At 37.8% G+C, this 26,191-nt stretch overlaps 2 protein-coding genes across 3 annotated transcripts; both read left to right on the top strand.

Moving 5' to 3' along the window:
- The first annotated feature begins 5,594 nt into the window (after window positions 1-5,594).
- gcat (glycine C-acetyltransferase) lies at window positions 5,595-14,216 on the top strand. 2 transcript variants are annotated; one of them, XM_077211919.1, is made up of 9 exons: window positions 5,595-5,913; window positions 7,954-8,084; window positions 8,630-8,731; window positions 8,833-8,979; window positions 10,374-10,528; window positions 11,101-11,183; window positions 13,077-13,248; window positions 13,551-13,672; window positions 13,769-14,216. In XM_077211919.1, exons 1-9 carry the CDS (start codon window positions 5,691-5,693, stop codon window positions 13,918-13,920), a joined length of 1,287 nt encoding a protein of 428 aa, XP_077068034.1. In that variant the 5' UTR covers window positions 5,595-5,690; the 3' UTR covers window positions 13,921-14,216. The 2 variants fall into 2 exon arrangements, with proteins under 2 accessions (XP_077068034.1, XP_077068035.1); XM_077211920.1 differs by having other exon boundaries at window positions 5,637-5,913; window positions 7,997-8,084.
- Window positions 14,217-15,682: 1,466 nt separating this feature from the next.
- On the top strand, window positions 15,683-26,187 carry mcm5 (minichromosome maintenance complex component 5). The gene is made up of 16 exons (XM_077211903.1): window positions 15,683-16,051; window positions 16,504-16,630; window positions 16,981-17,109; window positions 17,263-17,435; window positions 20,525-20,680; window positions 20,766-20,935; window positions 21,016-21,187; window positions 21,289-21,400; window positions 22,238-22,381; window positions 22,472-22,537; window positions 22,649-22,825; window positions 22,921-23,033; window positions 23,403-23,531; window positions 23,715-23,857; window positions 25,540-25,667; window positions 25,760-26,187. The coding sequence occupies exons 1-16, from the start codon at window positions 15,882-15,884 to the stop codon at window positions 25,859-25,861; spliced, it is 2,211 nt and encodes a 736-aa protein (XP_077068018.1). The 5' UTR covers window positions 15,683-15,881; the 3' UTR covers window positions 25,862-26,187.
- The last annotated feature ends 4 nt before the right edge of the window (window positions 26,188-26,191 follow it).

Below are 26,191 nucleotides of genomic sequence, written 5' to 3'. Positions count from 1 at the left end.
AACCTAGCATCGTGGTCGTTGATTAGGAGTAAACATCTATGTGACATTTATAGAATCCAGTTGAGTCGTATATACCACCCCATATCACCTTGAGGTGAAAGATTCCAGATAAGAAAGGGAAGTGACTACAATTTCTTAAGCAACTTTTGTTTGCATATAACACCACGGTCCATCAGTCATCAACAGCACTCCCGTTATATGAACTCATGTTTGGTCAGAAATGTTTTGGTCCGATTGATTTTCTGTATGGCTGGGAAAATGTTAGAAGGAGGAAGTGTAAGCGACTGGATTCTCCAACATCAAAAGCATTTATTCTTATTTCAAGTCAAGTCACCTTTATTTATATAGTGCTTTTTACAATACAGATTGTTTCAAAACAGCTTTACATTGATAACCGGAAAATAATACACTGTAAAAAATGATTGTGATTTTAGCGGTAAAAGACTGTAAAAATGCTACAGTGCAAAACTGTTCATTGGTAAACAGAAAGTTTCCTTACTAGATCTAATGGTACATTTAATGTAATTTTACTGTAAAATACCGTAAAATTCACAGTTTTTGAAAGTGAAAAAGAAAACTCATTGTATAATTTACTGTGAAAAAACGTAAATTGACATTCCCATAATTCCCTGCGTGACACTTCACCTTTGAAGTATTTTTGTTGAAATAACTGTTAATCATAGTTTTCCTCTTCGTTTTTTTTCTAATCAGTTATGTACATTAGGGTTTTATGTTACATGTAATGTTGTTAAATTAATGTTTATTGCATTTTTAAAATGTCATGTGTGTTACCATGATGGTGTTTAATGTTTGTGCGAATGACACTGTGCAGCTTCTATAAAATAGTATTAACTTTCTTGTGGAAGATTGCTTGTGATGAGTTTTGATTTATCATGTGACTCTCAACACTGCTGTGTTGATTGTTGGTTGTCAGTGTATTACAATGTTACAAAACAGAAAAATTAATACTTCAATAGGTCCATAAATTAACTCTATATCAGATAATAAAATAGTATTTATTACTATAAATTTTAAGTTAAGTCTGTAAAACCAATAACGTTGCTACCGTATTTTTGACGGTAAAGTTCTGGCAACCACAGCTGCCGTTTTTTACCGTAAAAATTATGTTTTATTTTTTTACAGTGTACAACAAAGTTTGTTTCGGCTGTAAAGCAGATGTAGAAGAAAGCAGGATGCTTTGGCTTCTTTAGATTTTCTTTTTTCTATTTTCTTTGGAAGAGCAGAAATGTACTTACTAACCAGCTTTAAATACTATCTTGTTGAATTTTGGTATTAAAAGAAATATCACATTCGCAGTTTGTATTGAATACCAGCCCTGATACAGTGAAGAGTGAATGAATGATTGATTCATTTGTCTACTCTACAGAAATTGAATTTTTCACTGTTGGCAAAATTAAATTTTAGGCCCAACGGCTTGGTAGGACTCCCTATCACCATCAAATAGACAAGATTATGCTCTATTGATGCCTTGCATGGACCAAACCAAACGCAACGTAGGTCCACATGAGGCGAGAGCGCCAGTAACTCTCCCCTACGTCTTGACATCGGCTCCTCTCACGAATTTGTGACTTAAGGGTCTGGGACAGCGATGATGGGGGCCAATCCTCCATCTCTGAAGTGCTAAACTTATAAAGTTGTTTCTTCATCTTGATCCAAGTATTCTGTGTGGAATGAATGGAGTGGCCATTAGCATTGTACAGTGGAACACTTCAACGTGATGTCATCAATTTGCATCACTCAAAATGTATGAATTCAGATGCAATTAATTTCACTTTAATAAAAGCCTGTCCATTCAGTGAATGAAAGCGTCTCACCTAAACCATTCTTGTAGTAATAATACCTCCATCTTCACTGTAATTCCATGGTCGTACAGTGCTCGAACCAAGAGGTGGCGCTGTTTCTTCAACTGAGAGCGGAATCTCTGTTTATGTATTGGATAAGAACATTGGCTGACTTCACAATGCTTTCAATGCGTTTATACATTTTTTAAATGTATTCAAAAATAGTTACCAGAGTTATCATGTCCACCGCAGCCCAGGAATGTCAAGGCTCTTCTTAGAACCCTCCATAGGCATTCAATTATGGTAGGTCTATCTGTGGTAACAAATACTTAAATTAGGATCATTGTCAGAAAGCGACATATTTTGTGTAATCAAATATAGCTCTGATCTATATATACATGGTTATACTCGCTTCAATCAACATATATCTATAAATTACAGGAACGTCTGTCTGTCTGTGTGTGCTTCTGTTAATCGCATATCTCTCGAACCGTTAGTCCGATGGATCTCAAACTTGACAGATGTCTTGCTATGGGCACGAGTAAGTGCAGTGCTGAGTGTGACGTTTTTTGGATTAAAAATGCAAAAAATATGTCAAATATATCGGTAAAAGAAGCACACATTGAAGTTGTGGTTTAAAAATAAACATTCTGACACTATGAGGGTTGTGGTTTAAAAATTGTGGTTTAAAAATAAACATTCTGTCAGCTAAACATTAAGTCAGCTACTGTTTAATTCTGAATATTGTAGTTATTCAGAAGTAGTTGTCAGTAATTAGTTATATCATCCACAAATAAAAATGTCACTGAACTTTTGCTGTGTAATTGTAACAATGATCACTCAAACACACCAAACCAACAATTACTAAAAACACACACAAAAACTGATCTTGCACATACTGTTAAATCGATTAATTGCGATTAAAAAATATACAGTACACACACGTATAATATACAGTATGTATAATAATATATATATATATATATATATATATATATATATATATATAATATAGCCTATACACAGACATCTATCTTTAAATTACATGAAACATCTGTCTTTGTGTCTGTTATTCGCATATCTCTGTAAAAGAAGCACACATTGAAGATGTTTAGAAGGTTGTGGTTTAGAAATAAACATTCTGACATTAGAGGGTTGTGTTTTAAAAATATCTGAATATTATATTTTATTCACGGCCATCATTTGTAGTAGCCTATTCACCAGAGCTGATCCGGACCTCACTGGGGCCCTAAGCTAAATTCTGTTAAGGGGCCCTCGTACCTGACCCATGAGCCATGTAAACCATTTCCCACTGCCACACAGTCACACCTGACACCCAGTGCTCCCACTCCTAGTACTAATTAAAATATAATTCCTGATATCAGAAATAGACATTGTTACTAGAAAAAGTACATTCTTAATATCAAGAATTCACATTTTAAATAGTACAAACCTAATTATTGATATAAAAAAATGCATCCTGTGAATGAATAAAAGATAAAATGGCTTGTCATAGCATGCCACAGTGTTTTAAATGATAAAACTTGATGGTTATTATTTACTAAGAGATGTGCATCCATATTGACCAGTAGGCTATGTCCAGCCAATCAACATTTTAAATGCAATATAGCCTATAAATCAAAAGTCAATGTCAATACATTGCTTTCCATCTTGCTTTATTGCAGAGTTAACTAAACTGACTTGTAGAATAGATAATCATTGTCTTGTTTTAAAAGTATGTGCGCCTATAATGAGGAATGCCAACACGCCCATATTGTACTGGTCCCCACAGATGTTTTGCTGGAAAGTTAGCGTTTCATTTCGTGGACGCGCGTATGAACGCATGTTAACGCGCGACGCGGTCATCTTTTCCGAGCTGCAGTTTATAAACAAACACCGTTGCCCATTGTTGTTTATCAAACGTAATAAATATTTGTATTTCACTCTCACTTTTCTGGTCAGCCACAAAGTCACAGAACACAGCCCTCAAAGTGGCCCGGTGTTTTAAGCAAGAAAGACCAAAATATGCACTTGCCAGCTGGGTTGCCAAGACAGACATACTAGAGATAGATACACACCAACTTAACTTTACTGTTCTTTGCTGACATCAAACTTGGAGAGGATAGAACACAAGTATACCTGATTGCTGTCCCCGCAATTCACTCTCATGGTGTTTTTTACCTCTCTTTTTATGACCAGAAGGGTATAGTTCCGCTTAATCTTCACATCGATATTGTAAACTTTGATTGACGCGGTTTGGCACGAGGGGGAAGCGGGGCCTTGAGTATAATTTGCGGGGCTGATCGGCTCTGCTATTCACAAACTGTTTGCTCAAGCGTAGCGTTTTCTCAGAGTTCACTGTATCTGTAAATCAGCTAGCCTACACTGTTTAATTCTGACTATAATATTTCATTCTGCGCTTAACGTTATCGTTTTCTCAGAGTTTAGGCTCCTGTGTAATAGTATTCAGCAACTTAAACATACCAAACCAACAATTACTAAAAACACACAAAAACACGGGCATTTTGCACGGGCATTACACTAGTTCGTTAAAATGTAACGTTAGGCTATTATATTGTCATAGCTAGCGCTCACTATAAGTAACTTCGCCGATGTCTAATAATCCAAAACACTATTGTAACGTTACCATTTGCGCGTTTTGTGTTGCATAAAAACGCTTTAAATTGCGATAAATAAGTTACGATGAATAATGCCGTCCATTTTGCTAAATACAGTACTGACAGGAAGTAAACAGTCCGGGTAATCAAAGCCATTATAGTTTGAGAATGCAAATGTGGATGAAACAGAATAATTCTGACCTGTGTTACTGGTTTCCATATAGAATTCCATTCGCATTTGTTATCTAAAGTTCCGGTTTATTTTCTTTGAACGCAACACAAGATTTTTGTATTTCCCGCGGATCGGGAACGCCCCACACTATGACGTTTCAGATTATGACGAGGAATTTGATTTGCGTGAAGTGGGAGCGCTTCATGGAATTATAAACAAACAAAAAAAATGGATTCATTTGTGCATTGTTTGAGTCAATTTACACTGCAAAACGAACATGTGTGCTGGCTGAATTCCCGGGATATTAAACATCATATCTTTCACGTCATCAGTCTAACCGATGTAAATTTGTACATGATACAAGTACAAGTACATGATTTTTTTTTAATAAAGATAAAATATAATATTTTCATTAGAATTACTTACCCTTTAAAGTTTTTACCACTCACTCCACTGCAGACCGTCGTATAAAGCCTTTAAAAAACTGAACAAAGGTCCATACTGAATAAACTGAAAAAGTTCCTTGACAGTCTTAAAAAGAAAGGTGTTCCTGCCAATATTTCCATAACACGAACTTTTTTTTCTCTCTCTCTACTGTATAGAGCTGACTGACTAACTGGCTGGCTGACTTGCCGGGAAATGGGAGATATATTCCCGCGTATATGACATGTTGCACATACAGTAGTGGCCAAAGGGGAAGTCAGTCCGCCTCTTTCCCGCGTATTCGTTTTATCTATTTAATTCTGCTATTACTTTTAGCACATTGCCGCATTCGCATTTTTTTCTTAACCTTTTCAAATCAGATGCATAATAGACTTTGCAACAGTAGTTCCCGATAATAACCATATATTTTTACATTATAGTTTGGACCTGTAGACTAGTTACACAATATATGTCAGTCAGTCTGTTTCTTTAAAAATGCAGAGTCAGCTGCTCTTCCATTGGATCAAGAGCGTGTCGCCCTCTTACGCAAATGCGTCTGATTGGTTGATGTTTCAACGCCCATGTGAATTACATATATCCGCCGTCAACGTCACGTTTTTTGAGTCCATGTACTTTTATTGTACTACTTGCTGTGCCTGTGATACTGTGTGAGAAATGTCACTTCGCACAGCTGTTCGTTGCCTCAGGGCTCCGTTGAGGAGTGTTTTCCAGCCCTGCGCTGCTGCTAACGCGAGCAGACCGTACTCGGCTGCGGCTCAAGCGCTGCGTGTCCTGGAGAGCGAGCTGGACTCTATCCGCGCTGCGGGCACATGGAAGGGGGAGCGAGTCATCACCTCCAAACAGGGGCCTCATATAAACGTGGACGGCAGCACAGGCGGTGAGCAGGAGGTGTTTTGCAACCCTGGGTGACCGAGCCAAAATACTTATATTTCAGGGCAGAATGTTATGATTAGGTTGTACGTACCTGTATGTTGTCATCTATCTATCTATCTATCTATCTATCTATCTATCTATCTATCTATCTATCTATCTATCTATCTATCTATCTATCTATCTATCTCTTGCATATTAAAACTCACTTGATTAATGTTTGTGCTTACATTAACTGTAGCCTAAATAGTGTGGACTGTTATATTTAGTAATCTCAATTAGTTATTTGAAATTAAAACTATAAAAACATTTGGAGCCTATTTTATTTCAGTTAGTTGGCACTTGGCAAGGAAATATTTAGCATTTTCATTTAGTTTATCTACCTAGTTTTTTAGTTATTTATGTACTAAATAACTAAACCTGAAATAAAAATTAATAAAAAAAATAATAAAGACATATTTTTAAAAAGATAATAAAAATTGCAAAAAAATGACAAAAAGAAACTATAAAATGGAAAATGTCTAAATAAAAACTAATTGTAACACTTTACAATAAGGTCTCATTTTGTTAACATTAGTTAATGTATTACAGTTTTTCTTAGTCGCTTTGGTCCATTTCTCAGATCAGAAATGAAATTCTCAATCTCCACATCGTCACTTGTGCACATCATAAAAGCAGTTTCTAATTCTTTCGTACAAGTTGTGATTGCTTTGGTACATTGACTATGCATTGACACGCAATTGACTATGCACAATTGTTTCCTTCATTATCAGTTGCTAATGCCATGTTGCTCAAAATGTATTAAATAGTTCTCTGTGCAATAGTCTTATACCCCTCAAAACATCTAGTCATTAGTTCATCGTATAAGTCATTAAATGCAAAATGGTTGATCTAGTTGTCATAAACTGTCAAGCATATTTTCTACACATTTCTATTAGACTTTTTGTAAATGTGCCATGAGTTGATGAATTGTGCAGGTGAATCTTGACTTTCACTAATGAAGAGAATGTAGATCAAAAAATGAGGAACCAGTTCTCTGAAATAACTCAAAGCTGCATCTGCAAAGTGCTGCATGCAAAAGCAAAGTTCTGCCTAAGGGGTCTTGACTGTGTTTGCCTTTCTAATGTTGCATTTTCGCCTTTGTGCCCCTATTTCTTTTTCTTTTCTATATCACAATAATATTGCAAATTTTTTTTTTTTTGGTCAGACCACTAGTAAAAGTGTAACTGTGAATCCTATCCAGTCTCTTTCAAGCAATAACTTATGTACAGTAGTGTGTAAATTTGTACTTTTGAAATGGATATATGGCATACAGAAGAAGCACAGCTTTGTACATTTCAATATAGTCATCCAAACTGTTTCCGTAGTTTACATCAGGTAATACTAACAGAGGGCAGTGTTTCATTGACAACATGACTAAGCATTTTGACGATCTTGTTCGTGAACAATGACGCAAGGACTTTTTTATTCTGATGGCACTGATATGTTCATTTACATAAATACTTACTTTTGAGAGATGAACTAAAGATTTTGAGTAAGTTACAGGCTATTGCAGGTAATCCAATGTGTGCTGCTGTTTGTACGAATTGTTTTGAGAATGCACATACTTTGCAAATATTAAGGATGATTTGAGAAATGCACCAAAGCGACTGATAAAAACTGTAACTAACTGATCAATACATTTGTTACAATATTTATTATTCTTTGTTAACATTGGATATCAAAAATCCAACGGTTCATTGTTTGTTCATGTTAATTAACATTGCATTAACTAATGTTAACAAATACAACTTTTGATTTTAATAATGTTTTACCAAACTAATTTAAATATTAATACAAACTGTGTTAGTACCTCAATACTAATATAATACTAAGATGAACATACACTTTTTATTTAATTGTAATTTTTGTAAATGTTTCGGACTGGATAGTTAAGGAAAACATCCAGCAAGTGTCCAGCATATCCACATATCTGTGAATAAAGAGGATTTGATCTTTTGCTCCTCTTCAAGTTCTGATGGCCCACGCCTCCCTATTTCTTTTGTAGACATATTGAATTTCTGTGCAAATAACTACCTGGGTTTATCCAGTCATCCGGAGGTGGTGAAGGCTGGAATAGATGCCCTGCAGAAGTATGGCGCTGGCCTTAGTTCAGTTCGCTTCATCTGCGGCACCCAGGTAAGGGAATATAATGTATTTGAACACATTGATTGCTTATTGATGCCTTAAAGGTTGTATCAGTGATTTCAGGCCCAAAAATAAATGTCTAATCTTTCCTAACGATCCGCTAGCTGCCCGCCCCATAAGCATGCCGTCCAAAAACCGCGTCTCTGTAGGCAGCCTAGGCTCTGAGATCTGCACACAAAAACAAATGTGTACAACCACCACTCAAAACCAAAATAAAGTGTTCCAACCAATCACTGACAGGGGCGGGTGTTTTGAGGTTTTGCGCTCGTGCACGGCTGGACGCGAAATCGGAGCAACACCCGCCCCTGTCAGTGATTGGTTGGAACACTGTTTATTTTGGTTTTGAGTGGTGGTTGTACCCATTTGTTTTTGTGTGCAGATCTCAGAGCCTAGGCTGCCTTCAGAGACGCGGTTTTTGGACGGCATGCTTATGGGGCGGGGAGCTAGCGGATCGTTAGGAAAGATTAGACATTTATTTTTGGGCCAGAAATCACTGATACAACCTTTAATGTTTGTTTTTAATCTCTGTTCTCTAGAGCCTCCACAAGAACTTGGAAGAGAAGCTAGCCCAGTTTCATGAAAGAGAAGATTGCATTCTGTATGCAAGCTGCTTTGATGCCAATGCTGGTCTGTTTGAGGTGACTTAACCAATCGTCATATTATATACTTAAGTAAACATGTTACAGTTACACTGCTAATGCACTGTAACAAATCAATACATTGGTGCTCTTAACTTTAGGTCCTGTTGGGTCCTGATGATGCCGTGTTGTCTGATGAACTAAACCATGCCTCTATTATCGACGGTATTCGATTGTGCCGTGCCAAGAGGTTCCGCTACAAGCACATGGACCTAAATGACCTGGAAGAAAAGCTGAAAGAATCACAGGTATCACTGAATTTTTCTCATGACTTAAAGGGATAGTTCACCCAAAAATGAAAATTCTGTCAGTATTTACTCTCTCTCATGTTGTTCCAACCCCGTAAGACCTTCGTTCATCTTCGGAACACGAATTAAGATATTTTTGATAAAATCTGAGAGCTGGATCACTCCTCCATAGGCTTCTTCAGGGATTGACACTTGCCAGCCCCGAAAAGTTATTAAAGACATCGTTAAAATAGTCCAAGTGACTACAGTGGCTCAATCTTAAGTTTATCAAGCGACGAGAATACTTTTTGTGCGCAAAAACAAACAAAAAAAACGACTTTATTTCAACTATTCATTTCCTTCTCTGTGGGCCTCTAGTCAGTTAACGTAGTGTGATAGCGTAGAGCTACGTCACCAGTAGGCTCACTATTGGCCGATGCTGGTCGTGTGTGTGATGCGTGTGACGTACAACAACAGAAGCTTGCGCTGTTACACTAGTGAACTAACTCGAGGCCCACAGAGAAGGAAATGGATAGTTGAAATAAAGTCGTAATTTTTGTTTTTTTTGCGCACAAAAAGTATTCTCGTCGTTTGATAAACTTAGGATTGAGCCACTGTAGTCACTTGGACTATTTTAACGATGTCTTTAATAACTTTTCGGGGCTGGCAAGTGTCAATCCCTGAAGAAGCCTATGGAGGAGTGATCCAGCTCTCAGATTTCATCAAAAATATCTTAATTCGTGTTCCGAAGATGAACGAAGGTCTTACGGGGTTGGAACAACATGAGGGTGAGTAAATACTGACAGAATTTTCATTTTTGGGTGAACTATTGACTATTGGGTGACTGTAGGGATAGTTCACCCAAGAATGAAAATTCTGTCCTCATTTATTCACCCTCAAGTTGTTCCAAGCCAAGTTGTTGAAGACAAAAGAATATATTTTGAAGAATATGGGTAACCAGACAGTTGATGGACCCCATTGGCTTCCATAGCAGGGAAAAAGATATTATGGAAGTCAATGGGTGTCGTCAACTGTCTGATTACCAACATTCTTCAAAATATATTCTTTTGTGTTCGGCAGAAGAAAGAAACACAGGTTTGGAACAACTTGAGGGTGAGTAAATGAGGAAAACATTTTTGGGTGAACTATCCCTTTAATCTCTTTCATGCAAATCAGAAGTCGCACCGCAAGCGGTTTATGTGCATGGTGATATGAAAAGAAAGTTTGTAATAAAATTACTGTGTGGCAGCTTGAAATGTTTAGTCAACTTTTGTCAACAATTACACTGCATGGTGTAATTGTTATTAAAAATTGCATAACTTTTTTGTTTTGCAATTCATTTATGTTGAAAACACCTATAGGAGCTAGATAATTTTTGGAGAATTTAGTATTGATTCGCTCACTTTGCCCCACAGTCCTCTCGTCTGAGGTTGGTGGTCACAGACGGTGTGTTCTCCATGGATGGGGATGTGGCTCCTCTGAAGGGTATCTGTCATCTGGCTGAGCAGTACGGAGCTTTGGTTTTCATTGATGAGTGTCATGCCACTGGATTCATGGGTGCTCGCGGCCGGTGAGTAGACAGAAGAAACACTTGGTAGCACTTACAAAAATAGAGTGCAACAGTCTGATTCCTGAAGGAAACATCCCATTCACTTCTCCATAGGGGAATTGATTTTTACCGATAACGTATAAACCTTTAAAAATGGGCCGACTTCAAGCTACGAGGTTGTTAATTGATGGTATAGGTTTTGCATGAAGCCAACATTTTTGACTTCAAGCCCCTAACCACCCCCCCCCCCCCCCCCCCCCCCCCCCCCCCCCCCCCCCCCATTCACAATTTCTACCCAACAAAATATTTTAGAGACTAGACAGATATATTCATTATAAAACTAACCAAATACTAAGAAAATCTTTTTAGCTTATTTTAATTTTGTTTTGTCTAATTTTAAATAATTACATCATTCAATTACATTGGAAGTTTGTTGAGGCCCCCTGGTTTAGTACCACTGGTTTAAAAGGATCTTCCTCCTAAAATATTGAGGCAGTAATATGTTTTTATGTTTAAATACTCATTAAACAGTTTGAGAAAGTATCATGTCATAATATCTTACAAGTGGACATCTGTGCATTTATTTCCCACAGAGGAACTGATGAGCTGCTCGGTGTGATGGACAAAGTGCACATCGTCAATTCCACTCTGGGAAAAGCACTGGGAGGTGCTGCTGGTGCGTATGTCTTGCATTTCTAGATCTTAAACATCAGCTAAACAGTTTACATCAGGTGTGCCCAACCCTGCTCCTGCCGATTGACTGTCCTGCACAGTTTATCTCCAACCCTAATTAAACACGCCTGCCTTTAATTTTCAAGTGATCCTGAAGACCTTAATCGGTTGCTTCAGATCCTGAAGACCTTAATTGGTTGCTTCAGGTGTGTTTGATTAGGGTTGGAGATGAACTGTGCAAGACAGTCGATCGGCAGGAGCAGGGTTGGGCACACCTGGGGCCTGTACCATGATGGTAGTTGAACAAACTCAGGGTTACAGGATTAGTTTAGAGTTGACAAAGCCAAACCAATCCAACCAGGCTTTGTTGGTACCATGATGCTGATCATCAACTTTCTCTGTCAACTCAGGCTTTGATCCTGAGTTTAGGAGTTTAAGTGTGACATCAGTAGCGAACAGCCAATCACATGTTGAGAAAGAGTGAAACTGAGATTAATTTCTTGCGAGAGAAGCAGCGCAATTCACTTCTTAAATAAAAGTATTAAAATAATGAGAATTTAAACAAATTTACACAGCAAGAACAAAAAAACAGCGGTCTATGAAAGAGGACAACTAAAAGAAAAAGTCTTGCTACTGTATATCAGTGCAAGTAAAAGTTGTGAAGTTATTTTATACAGCTGATAAAGGTATAGAGAGAATTGAACATTTAAGCTCACATGTAGTCATTTTATAGCTTCATCTATTGATGCTAAAGTGTATTTATATTTATTTATTTAAACTGCGTAATAATAATTGATGAACTAAAATTGTACATGTGTGATTGATAAAGGGTATAATAATTACATAAATAATATCTAAATCATACAAATGTATTATTCTAAATAAGCATCACTAAAAACCCGACCATTTTGTCTTTAAAAATCATTTGCTATGTAGTGACCTTTAATTTGGAGTAGAAACAGGTGGAGTGACTTTATCGCATCAGGCATGTGTCACTTTGCTCACAGCTGATTGGTCCAAGTTCAGTTTGCAACCTCTTACCTAGAACATAACCTGCCCCGGACCAGGTTAGCCGTGAAGCGTAAGTTACTATTGGCGATGAACACTGCTAAAACCCAAACCACTTTCATGGTCCCTAAAACCCAGGGTTGACGCAAACTAAACTGAAACATAGCTGGCTAGCCACCTAAACCGGCTTCATGGTATAGGCCCCTGGTTTACATAGTCAAGCTACAATAGCTATGTTTCCATCCAAAGTTGTGAATTTAACTTGTGCACAAAATTGGACTATCGCATGAAACATTTGCGAATAAAGCACTATGATTTCAGGGGAACAAAATCATCACTTCCTGGGAATTTTTATCTTTAATGAAAATGGAAGTTGCTACATCCACTGTAGCTCTCTTTTCCTCCATCATAAATGACTTGCGTCTAAGCGCGCAGACGAAACGCAATAAACGCTGTCATTTTATCTTGTGTTCGGATGCTGGTGTTTGTGAACGCAATCATGCAAGACACTTCTGGGAGGGAATTAAACCAAATCATTTTCATGACAGACTTTGGCTCAGGCATTTCAGAACGATCAAACCAACATTTGCGATGCTGTTCAATGAAACTGATCCGCTGATCCAATCACAGCCACTGTTGAGGCAAAGTCGCGCAAGTTTTTTTTGTTACGCATTGAGGAGTTTATTTGTTAAATGTGCATCTATTCGCATCTTGCTGTTTCCATCCAGCATTTTTTTTTATGCGATATTGCAAAATTCACATAAAAATAGGTGGATGGAAACATAGCTTATGTTGGGTAAAATCACAAATTTAATAGCAAAGTTCCTTTGCTAAGAAGGCTGAAGCAATTTCAGTCCTTTCAAACATAAATTTTCTTATTTTCTGTCAGGTGGTTACACCGTCGGCCCCAAGGCTTTAATTGAGCTTCTGAGACAGCGTTCTCGTCCATATCTCTTCTCCAACTCCCTCCCCCCTCCTGTGGTGGGCTGTGCCGCCCGTGCTGTGGAGCTGCTGCTGGCATCCAATGAAATCGCTCAGTCCATGGCAGCTAAAACCATGAGGTAGGACTGGAGGTGGGAGTTGGCGTTCTGCGATGTTTGTACTGTAGATTCGATTACACCCTTTAGCTTGCATCTAATGTTTGCGGAAAGGAGATAAGCAGGGTTAAAACTAACAGAATATGCTTTTCAAAGCAGCAGTCAGCCTTGCAGTCAAAACAAAATGAGCTGACTTTTGCTGGTTCAGTATTCCAGTTTTCCAGTATGAATGCTTTTAAGAAGAAAGGATTTTTAGAGTTCATTGAGCTAATGATGGCAGTTCTCAACACAATGGTCTATTGTGCATCTTTTCTTCCGTCCCAAAGGTTTAGAAACAACATGACCCAGGCAGGGTTCACCATTTCTGGCACAGCTCATCCCATCTGTCCTGTGATGCTAGGAGATGCGCGGCTGGCTTCGCTCATGGCTGACGACATGCTAAAACTGGGTGAGAATTCTGGTGTATATGTCTTGTCCAATTAAATGAATACATCTAATAGTCCAGCAGCCCAGTTTAAAAGTGTTTTTCTCTCCTTGTCATCAGGAGTGTATGTGATCGGTTTCTCCTACCCAGTTGTTCCCAAAGGAAAAGCCCGTATTCGAGTCCAGATCTCTGCGGCTCACACTGATGAGGACATTGATCGTGCCGTAGAGGCCTTCATACAGACAGGCAGGAAGCACGGGGTCGTTTCCTAATGTCAGAAACAGAATGGACAAAGTGGCTGACTGTTAAAGTGAGGCTAAAGTTACATATCATAGAAAAAATTCTTCTAATGCTACAGAGATCAGTGAAGGTCAGGGGGTACTTGTATATTTTCTGTATTGGCAGAATATATTTTTTTTCTATGATTATTAGTTGCTACTTTTACAGCAGTCTTGTACAGCAGGGGTCTCGACTTTTTCAGTTGAGACATTATTTGCAAAATCATGTACAGATCATGCTTATGCTGCAATTGTCCATAGATGGTTAAAAAAATAAAAAGATGATGCCATTTTTTGTCTCCTCTTTTGCACACAACATTTAGTTATTTCTTATTGAATTATGACCTTTTAATGGACTGCTCACAAAACCTGTAAGTTACAAGTCCTGAGACATACTCTGTCCCTTATACAGTTTTATAAAATGAAACCTAATTCTTGATGTTTAATAAACAAAAAGCCCAGTTTATTACCATTTACAACATTTCTTCAAGCAATAGCCTAATAGTGGGGCATGTTGTCACAATGGCGTCTGTCATTATTCACACAACAGCTTATGACAGGCTTTTTAATTATGTAAATAGTAAAGCAATTAAGGAACACTGAACAGTTCATGAAACCACAAAAATGTAAAATGTAACAATCAAAACAATGTTTTGGCTAATAAATACTATAATTATTACATGTACTTGTATGTAACATCATCTATGCCTAATACCGTTTCAGCTAAAATCTGTCTTCATGATATAGTTGACTCTTGTCTGAATGTATGTCATTGTGTTTTTTTTTAGCCCGGTCTCCATGTGACGTAATGACGCAAAGACATGCTCGAATTTCCCGCGGAAATCCACCAGTACCACTGGAATTAAAAACATTATTACAAGCTTACCGTTTTGAATCAAGCTACGGCAAGCAGATAGTTTTGAACACTGGCTGGATATGTACTTGCTCAAATTTATTTTGGATAATTTTTAACCCAAAAAAAGCTACAGACTGCAGCTTTAATAATAGGCAGTTTGTAATGAGGCAACCACTGGAGCCAGAAATAAAAACCACATACTTGGTTGCCAAGCTGGCAGCTTTGAAGAGGTTATGTTGAGTCCTGGTTAGTGTGTGGGTGTGGGTGTGGGTGTGGGTGTGTGTGTGGTAGTAAAGAGAGAGAATGGGAGAAGGAAGTGTGTGTGAGGTGGACCTGGTCACCTCAGACCCAAATCTTCTCAGCTGTTGCTTCTGTCATATGCTGCCCTGTTTCTTCATGCGGCACATTATGTTTGTCACATTGTATGGGTCACTATATATCATAACAAGGTAATACAATGTGTAATCAAGTGATGACTGATTAACAGTAATGTCAATGCTAAATGTTCTAATACCTGTTGATACTACAACAATGCAAAGTATATGCTCTTAACCTTGCAGTTTTTCACATATCATGTAATACTCAATTTCTCCATTTCTTTGTTCATAACTCTCCAGAAAGTGCCATTTAATGGTTTATTTTTCAAAAACAATTACAGGGGGGGGGGGGGGGACTATCGCATGAAAAAAAACATTTATTTTCATATAAATAAGGTTTTGTTAACCGTAAACTGACAAGTCTTCAACCATGCTGATATTCCGCGCCATGCAGAACAACTAGTTCCGGTGTCCCTGCACTTTGCGTTGTGTTTTTCCCGCCAGTGCTCCGCTTTGCTAGCGCCTTTTTCGTGACGTAAATCGTCATAACTGCTTATGGACCAATGAACGGGACGGAAAAGTCACTGAGGGCGGAGTCTAGCTTCAGGACAAGGAGGTGCTATTGGTTTTGCCGCGAAAGTCAGCGCGCGTTTGTCATTGGAACACATTGTTGATTCTGACCGACACAGAATACTAGCAATACTTCAGATTTTACAGCACTTTTTGAAGTGATATCTTATTAATCGTTTATTACAAGGAGTCCACTCTAGACTATTTGCAAAATGTCGGGATTTGATGATCCAGGAGTCTATTATAGTGACAGTTTCGGTGGAGGCGAAGGCATTGGCGATGAGGGGGTCCTGAAACGCAGCCAGATCAAAAAGAAGTTCCGTGAGTTCTTGAGACAATTTAGAGTCGGCACCGATCGCACTGGGTTCACCTATAAATACAGGTATTGTGATATCAAATGTGTTGTGTTCCTGAAGATGCGCCCTTTTTCACAAAACGTTTTGCACAATGTGTAACTACAGTTTCCCTGTGCTAATCGTTGCACAATATATATTTTTATCGTCATTATATCCACTTTTTCCTTAATCTGTACTCAATTTGTAATTTTGTTGTTAGATTTATCTTGGAGTTATGTGCGATATGCATCGTTCTGAGTGACTCGGTAGAACAAGCTTTGTTTGACGGAATCGTTTTTGAGTCGGTTCAGTGATCAGAACTGTTCGAAAGAATTAAATCGATTAAAAGGAATGATTCCCTAACGCTACTTTGCATTTCCACTAATAAAGTGACGTGTGTGCATAAAACGTACCTTTTTGAACTAGGGTTATCATCTTCATCTGCTATTTCTATCATTCTAATGCTTCGCTCCATTGTAAAATGTATTTTTTTCCTCAGAGATGAGCTCAAGAGGCACTATACTTTGGGAGAGTACTGGATTGAGGTGGAGATGGAGGATTTGGCTAGTTTTGATGAAGATCTGTCAGACTGTCTTTACAAACTTCCCACTGACAATTTGCCTTTGGTGAGGACAGAATAACTTATAATTCATATAAATATTGAAAAAGTTGCAAGATGTCAGTTGGATTTTTGTTTTTTAGCATACGAGTTAATTATTTAATTACATTTTTTATTCAATATTTTATAGGAAGTTTAAACTACAGTAATACATTAATAATCAGCTATTTACACACATAATGTATTTTCAGATGATAACTGAGTTTTTATTTATAAAATAACAATTAAAACTTAATTTATTATTGTGATTATGACCTTCCGGGGTGTGGTGTTATATTTATGAAATGCAAAAAGTCCTATTTGAACATTGTTGTTCATTATGTTTTCCCTTTAATGATGTTGCTCTGTGATTGACAGTTGGAGGAGGCGGCGCAGGAAGTGGCTGATGAGGTCACACGTCCACGGCCATTAGGAGAAGAGACCGTACAGGACATACAGGTTATGCTGAAGAGTGACGCCCACCCGTCCTCCATCCGCAACCTGAAAGTGAGAAAATAATCTGTTAACCTGACAATTAAAAATGAAAACCGATGGATAGCATTTGTGCCTTAGTGCGCCACATCCATACATCTACTGTGAAAACAACTGACATTTTAGGTAAAGTGTTTATTTTCTACTTGTCTCCATTATCTTTTGCAGTCGGAGCAGGTGTCACGTCTCGTGAAGATTCCCGGTATAATCATATCCTCTGCGGCTGTGAGGGCCAAAGCCACCAAAGTGTGTCTTCAGTGCCGCGGATGCAGAGCGGTCATCAGTAACATCCCTCTGCCACCGGGACTGCAGGGTTACGCTCTGCCCCGCAAGTGCAACTCGTGAGTATCTTGCCAAATACTCAGTTAATTCTGTTAAGAAATATCCTTGCACTAACTTGTCTGCAAAACATAACATTTTTGGTCTACATATAATTTTGAATATCATTAGACTAATTATTATCAGTACAAAGATGGTCTTCTAAAATGATTTGGTTATACTTTATTGTAGGGTTTCATTTTTACAGTGCAATTATACATTTAAGTGTACATGTGCGTGCTATAGGTTTAGGATTATGTTTAGTGTTAGTTGCATGTAAAATGCTAAATGTATAGTTATTGCTGGTACCAGTTATGTTTTACAACAAGTACTTTTAAAGACTCTCTCATAGATGTGTTATTAGAGCTGCAGGATTAATTGTTACAAGATCTCGATCTCGATTCAAACACCCATGTGATTTTACTCCTAAATGACAAGGATTCGTGTTTATTAAGCCTTTGCCGAGAATGATCACAGCGAACATTTAAATCTGCATTGGCGCTACTGCTGATCCAGAGAGAGGAGCTGTCATACATGGGTATGAGCCCGCTTCACAAAGTCGTTTCAACACACAGTATCATTATTTGTGTGTTACAATAATTGAAATGATCACAGAGGTACTGGGATAAACATGTATAGTTTGAATATAAACTGGGGTGCACATACGTTTTTCTGTCTGGTTCTCATGAGAGCACCTGGAGATTCGGTTTGGTGCTCACATTGCACATAGTGTGACCCATTAAAGTGCCCCTATTATGCTATTTTAAAGTTTCCTAATGTTTCTTTGGGGGGGGGGGGGGGGGTTTACATGCATCAAAGGTAAAAAAATTTTTTCATTTTCTCATAAAATACATTTGCACATCATCATATTCTCAATGATTCTCAAACGACTCATCAGATGAATCAATCTCTAAATCCCTCCTTTCCGCGAGCTACTCTGCTCTGATTGGCCTGACAGCTCAGTCTGATGTGATCGTACAGTGTCGTAAAATGTCATGTTGAAAAAACGCCTATTGCCATAACAACGTCAGCTCTGTTTGTCCTGAGGCTTCCTACACCATAAACTAAGCATAGTAACGAATTAAGACATCGATTTTACCATATCAATCCGAGTGCGAGTCCAATGATGAAACACTGGAAGAACTATTCATTCAACCCGAACCTCCATCGCAAGGTCGACTCGAGTAGAACGTCTCTCAATGATACACTACTCAGTTTGAGGTACATTATGAGATGTTTCAACTGTAATTCCTCACCATCGGCATTAACAAGTTCATGTCCATCAACTAACCGATTATTTTACTTGTTCTTATTCATTTACCGAGTATTTTTCTTACGAGCTCTAGCGTGAATGACTGATGTAACATAAACGTGGGTAAAGCAAATCTTGCTCCGTGCTTAATCTTTCCTCAAAGTAGTGAGAACGACAGACAATCTGCATTAATAGACACCGTTTTAGGTAAGTGGCCAACAACTGATTAGCAGAAGTATTTCAGTAAGACAGTAATAATGTGAGTTAACCAGTTAGCAGGAGACCTTTTACCTTTACATTGTACAGCACAGCGTCTTCTGGACATGATGCTATCCAGTATCCACAGGAATCAGCTGCAGTGTTTGAGGTTCAAGTTTTCTCAGGTGTCTGCGCACGCAATAAGTGGGCAGGCAATATGTTAATGTTTCGTCTTGGCGTCATAAACGAAACGGCTTATGACTCGTTTGAAAAACGATTCATTTCATTGTCTCAGAGTCGACTCTTTACTTATGAAAGACAATAACTTTATATACGGTGCACTTTCAGATTTAAAACTTTGCAGTATGTTTTCATTCAAATAGAGCTATGGTACACACTACATGAAAGGTCATTTTCAAAAATCCATAATCCAAAATTACTAAAATCAAATAATTAATACTAGTATTACTGTAATTTATAAAATAAACAAAATAATAAAGTGTGATATACTATTGTAGTATTAAATAAAAATATATATTTTATTGTACACTTAAATACAATGCTAATATTTACATTTTATATATATATATATATATATATATACATACATTTTTTTTAGAATTCCCACAATTTTCAAACCTAAAATCAGCAAGCTTTAATTTTGGCAGGTTGCCAGGAAGTAAGTACTTTAGTGCTGGTTTTAGCCATGGTTTTAGCACTGCCGAGTGAAGCGAATCAGTGAATTTCACGTTTTGCTCTGAAATCTGTAGATTTATGCATTTATTTCAAATGGAAATCTTATACAGTCATACAGTGTTGATCTAAAACGGTGTTTGTTCATTAACAGCTGACAACAATTTTTTTTTACGCAAATGAGCGGTCTGAACTTATTTTCCCAGCTCAGTTTTTATTTTGGTCGCGCATGTGCACCACTTCCATAGACATCAGTGTTTATATCCAGGGATCAAAATAGAGTAGTGACTTGATGCTTCAAATAAAGATTGTATAAATTACATCGTGACACCAGTAAGTGGCAACAAGTGTCTGTTAAAAAATTATTTGTCACGGACAACAAAGTTGTCAAAACAATCCTGCTCACACAAATCTGCGTAAACCACTAAAAACGTTGTATTATGCATTCCAGGCCAGTAGGTGACGTCACTTTGTTAAGAAACACTACGTGCCTATAGACTGAACACATGGTACACATTCGCATGACATCACCATTTTCACAAATTCGCATTTTTACATTTACACGGAGACGATAATGCTATCGTTTAAGAATGTGCACTTTATTTTCAAAAGTTTGCGTTTTCAGGCCCCAAAAACGCTGTTGTCGTGTAAATGAACGGCCAAAGCGCATAAAAAGCTTTCCGTTTGTAGTTGCTGTCGTGTAAACAGCCCCTTAAATTAAACACGCATTTAAATTGCACTGCCGCTTGAAATTAGGCGGCTATAGCGATCCGTCACATTAAAGAGCTTCGAAATGGTATTTGTTTGACTTTTGTGATATAACTGACAGATTGGATGGGAGGGGCACGACAAATAATGTGTAACGCATCAATTAAACTCAATAAATTAATGTTATCAACCTAGCCCTACTAGATACAGAGAATGGACATGTTTTTTATACCAATTTCCTATCTTTTTTCTGTCCCGCAGCGAGCAGGCGGGCCGTGTCAAGTGCCCTGTGGATCCGTATTTCATCATTCCGGACCGGTGCGTGTGTGTGGATTTCCAGACTCAGCGTCTGCAGGAAGCACCTGATGCCGTTCCCCACGGAGAGATGCCACGACACATGCAGCTCTACTGTGACAGGTGGATACACACGCCCACAGCGTCATGTTGTCATCATGCTTGTTTTGTCTGCAGTGTCTCTAATCCATGACTTTTACCTCCCCAGGTACTTGTGTGACCGTGTAGTGCCAGGCAACAGAGTAACCGTCATGGGCATTTACTCTATCAAAAAGGTGGCTCAAGCCAAATCCAAAGGTCGTGATAAGGGCGCAGGTGTGGGCATCCGAGCAGCGTACCTGCGTGTGGTCGGCATTGAAGTGGATACTGAAGGAGCAGGTGAGCATGTGCAAAACATTTGTTTTGGGCTGAAACATCATCTATTTAGACATTCTCATGACCTTCTCACCGTCTTTCAGGCCGTGGAACCACTGGTTCAGTCTCACCTCAGGAGGAAGAGGAGTTGAGGGCTCTGGCTTCCTCTCCCTCCGTCTACGACTCCATCGCTCGCTCTCTCGCTCCGTCCATTTACGGGAGCGATGACCTGAAGAAGGCCATAGCGTGTCTTCTGTTTGGGGGCTCCAGGAAGAGGTGAGACAACATAGAAACTGCCTCATCTTCACATTGAGTGGAAAAAACAACTTTTTTTTTTTTTGCCACCTTTCTAATTTGCTCAAAATGGCTTTTGTCAGGTTGCCTGATGGTCTGACACGCAGAGGTGATATTAACTTGTTGATGTTGGGAGATCCAGGCACAGCCAAGTCTCAGTTGCTGAAGTTTGTGGAGAGATGTTCTCCCATTGGGGTAAGATTATGATAAAGTGGACTGTCATTTATTTGCCCTCAAGGAATTATTTATTATTTTTATTACATTAATGTATTCCTATTTAAAGATATCTGATATGTGCAGAAGTATAAAAAAAATATATATATAATGTGAATGTTTAAAAATTGACTTTAAATAGATTTTATATACATTTAGATTTTATTTTAATGTTTATTTAATGATTTTTATAATATATTATTATTCTATATTATTGTTTTATTTTGACATTTTAATAGTTCATTTATTTAATAATATTTGACATGCTGTATGTTATAAAAATATATCAATTCTTAAATATTATGTTCATATTTTCTTATACTACATGGCATACATTAATATATATGACATGTATAATTATATATATATATATATTACAATATTATTATATTCAAGTATATTTAACAACATGTAATATATTGTATTACAATTTTAAATGTATTAATACATTTTTTATTTAATTATAAATAATGAAAAATAATTTATGTATGTGCAGTTAATCAGTATTCATTGCTCTTTTAGTCACATAATTGTTTCCATTACTGGAGAATTATGACAGTATATTTTATAATCTATTGTAAGCGATTTATATTTAATAATGTTATATAGAAGCATTTAATATGGAATGAACTATATATTATTTTACAATGTTAATTGGAATTAATCAATTAGTCTTCATTTTCCTTTCAGATACATAGATCTTTTTTATGCTTTGTTCCTCTCTTGTAAGTCTCTGAATAAAAGCGTCTGCTAAATGCATGAATGAAAATGTTTCCTGTAAATGAGAATCAGATTAAAACGTCTGTCTCTGTCGGTTAGGTCTACACCTCTGGTAAAGGCAGCAGTGCCGCTGGTTTGACAGCCTCGGTTCTCCGAGACCCCATCACTCGTGGTTTCATCATGGAGGGAGGTGCCATGGTGCTGGCGGATGGCGGAGTGGTCTGCATCGATGAGTTTGACAAGGTTGGACTTCCTCTAAGCAGTTTGGATTTCCTGAAATTAAATGTTCATGCAGTCTAATGAAATGCTTATGAAAGTTTTTCTTTTCAAAAGATGAGGGAGGATGACAGAGTCGCCATCCATGAGGCCATGGAGCAGCAGACCATCTCTATCGCAAAGGTACCAGACATTTATCACTGCATTGTACTCACCAATAAGCATCCACTATTTCTTCAGCTTACGGTCTCTTCAAACAGACAGACTCATCAATTCTTTTGTTTTCACCCAAAGGCTGGCATCACCACCACTCTGAACTCCCGTTGCTCGGTATTGGCCGCCGCCAACTCTGTGTTCGGCCGCTGGGATGACACGAAGGGAGAGGACAACATTGACTTCATGCCCACCATTCTGTCTCGATTCGACATGATCTTCATCATCAAAGACCATCACGACCAACAGCGAGACATGGTGCTGCTTATAGACTACTAAAGTTCATTGAAGAGTTTTACATGTTTAAATGATTTCATGTGAGCTTATGCACATGTCTGTGTGTTTTTATGTAGACTTTGGCCCGGCATGTGATGAACGTTCACCTGAGCGCTCAGACGCAGACGGAGGGAGTCGAGGGAGAGATTCCTCTGGCCACGCTGAAGAAATACGTCGCCTACTCGAGAGTGTAAGTCCATAAACGCAATGTGAAACCTCATTCATCAGCAGTTTCCATCCACTTTTTTTAATGGGAATTTAAGGATATCACATTAAAAGAAAACGCTGGATGCAAACGCAAAGATACACATAAATTCTAAAAATGTGCATAAAAAACGTGCGCAGATAATTTAAGACATGGATATAAACTATGATGGAAAAAGAGCTCCAGTGGCTTCCCCCGAGCGCAGCAAGTTCTGTTTTTATTACGGATGTTTTGAGCCAATTTACCTGTTTTATGCAATATTCCAATTTTATGAATAAGTTAAATTCGCAGCTTTGGATGGAAACACAGCTAGTGTTGTCATCAGAATTAAATGCGTTGTAAACTCTTAAACAGGAAATGTGGACCCCGCCTGTCTGCGGCCGCCGCAGAGAAACTGAAGAACAGATACGTGTTGATGAGGTGCGGAGCGAAGGAACATGAGAGAGAGATTGACAGACGTGCGTCCATCCCCATCACTGTCAGGTAACAACTGAATTCAGGAATAAAGAACCAGTTTTTACTCATTTTGTTCCTCAAAATGTTTATTTATATACATGAGCCCGGTGGCATATTCACTAGTCTGTTTGCAGTACCATTGCTTATTTCAAACATAGCACTTGTCTGGCTATGTTAGTATAAAGTGGTTGATCATTTGTCGTCCTGCAGGCAGCTGGAGGCCGTGGTGCGCATTGCGGAGTCTCTGGCTAAGATGAAGCTGCAGCCCATCGCTGGAGAGGAAGAGGTGGACGAGGCTCTGAGACTCTTCCAGGTGTCCACGCTAGACGCGGCTCTGTCCGGCAGTCTCTCCGGTAAGTGTGTTGGTTTCCTTTTCTAGGGAAAGATTTACTAAATAACGCAGATTTTTTTCTGTAATTAATCGCAATTAAAAACATTGTAGTTTTTAATTTTGTAATAATTTCAGTTACCCTTCAAAAGAATGTAGAAACAACATAAAGACAGGATACTTTAAATATTTCTTGTAATGGCATCTTTTTTATGAATGAAGGCCAGTATCGTTGATACTAATAAGGCTACTGATATCTGTATGAAATTGATTTTTTTAAACATTAATTACAGCCATTCATCATTACAGAATTTTACTTTTATTAGGCTTTAAAAAAACTTTTAATTTAAGTGAACTTAAAACAATCTTCACATAAACCCTTCCTATCTGTCTAACAGGGAGGAAATATACAGAAATTGAATAAACATTTTACAGTCTTAATTGCATAAATTATAAATGAAATGTAGACTAATACTTATTAAAGCTACTATTTTCTGTTACCTTTGTTCTTTGATTAACTTTAATGACTGACAGCATTAGTGGCCACTGTCACTTTAAGACCTGCTGCCGCACATGATGCGAAACTGACGGGCATCTAATTTTCTCACAACTCTTGAGTTAATTTAAGACGTTATTTAACTCATTTAAGACTGCTTTTATGAGAATACTTGACAAATGTCATTTTGGCTTAATTCTGTGTGATAATGTTCGTGAAAGCGCGAAAGAGAACTCTATACTGGCGCGTATTTTTGTGCGCACGAGTCTTGTGTGTCACACAGACCGGAGATTCACAGATTCACTTGTCGCGCTTGAATGGTTTTAAAGCATTTGCATGAATAAGAGCGTGATCATATAATGTAACGCTAGCCAAATTATGACGATAAAATGGATGCTACGTTAATTGCGTAAAATATTTTTAACACATTAAACAAAAAAATTATCGCATGTTAAGGCGTTGATTTTGACAGCCCTACATATCACAGTAGATCCTTATGGAGGGTTAGGACTGCCCCTGAATATAAATGAAGTAATCAATTTAATAATTGAAAAATCATATACATTATAAATGAATATTAATATATAAATCACTTTTCGATTTGAGACAAACTATTTTGTAGTAGTTAAATTTAACAAATAATAAATAGGTTTTTAATATTGCCAAAATTGACTTGCAAATTTGTCGCAAATAAAATTATTTATAAATTTGCTTTACTTAAGACAATAATCGCACAACCTATTCGATATTCTATGATAAAATCAACTAATCGAATATTTGAAAATCGTGACTCATCCCTAAAATAAATGTGTGTGTTTGTATTTATATATAATATTTATTTTTTCATTAATAGCTAGAAATACAGCTGTACGACAGCTATAAATTTCGAATTTATAGCATTTATAATTATATTTATAGCAGTATATTCTGCTATAAATAAAGTATGTTTGTTGATGAACAGTGGTATGTTTATTTAGGGCCATTTTCAGCCTGTTGTATCCGATACGCCTAAAACGCGCATCCTCTCAGTTGACCAAACCTCAACTGTGTTGGCCAGATAAATGATCATGAGCCATGTTTACAACAATAGAATTTGTACCAAAAATGTTCAGTAAAAACCAGCCGGATCACTGTTATCGAGCCCCTGCCCTTTCTAGCCTCTATAAATGAAGCTGGGGAGTCTGATGAATGCTGTGTGTCTGTAACGTTAGGTGTGGAAGGATTCACCACTCAGGAGGATCAGGAGATGATCTCTCGCATAGAAAAACAGATGAAGAGACGCTTCGCCATCGGCTCCCAGGTGTCTGAACACAGCATAATACAGGATTTCACCAAACAGGTGAGTTGAAGCTCAACTTCTCACATCACTGTTCTTCACTGTCGATGTGCAATTACAGCGTCAGTTAAATTCTCCTCCTCTTCCCTGAACAGAAATACCCAGAACACGCCATTCACAAGGTCCTTCATCTGATGATGAGGAGGGGTGAGCTGCAGCACCGCATGCAGAGGAAGGTTCTTTACAGGGTCAAGTAGAGAGATGATGTTGTGTGTTTGCTTCACACATAATCCTGAGCTAAACACAGATGTGCAGGCTGAAGCCTCCGCAGAAAGGATATACAATTCCGATGTATTGTACATATTTGTGTTGGACACTCTATTGCTGGAGAAATGTTCTTACTGTCTCATCTTGCTCGGTTAAAGCTTGCTATGATTTCAAATGCTACCATAGCAACACTATGCTTTACTGTCTTAATGTGGTTTTTCAGTGAAAACAAATGGTTCTCCACAAATCTAATGTCACTTGTCAAACTAAAAATATGACTTTTGTATGGAAACAATAAAGCAATTTAAGAAATGAATATT

The sequence above is a fragment of the Siphateles boraxobius genome, unplaced genomic scaffold (assembly GCF_051911475.1).
Source record: "Siphateles boraxobius isolate OS27281-9 unplaced genomic scaffold, OSU_SipBor_1 66, whole genome shotgun sequence".
NCBI lineage: Eukaryota > Metazoa > Chordata > Actinopteri > Cypriniformes > Leuciscidae > Siphateles > Siphateles boraxobius.
This window is presented reverse-complemented; position numbering and strand designations above follow the sequence as displayed.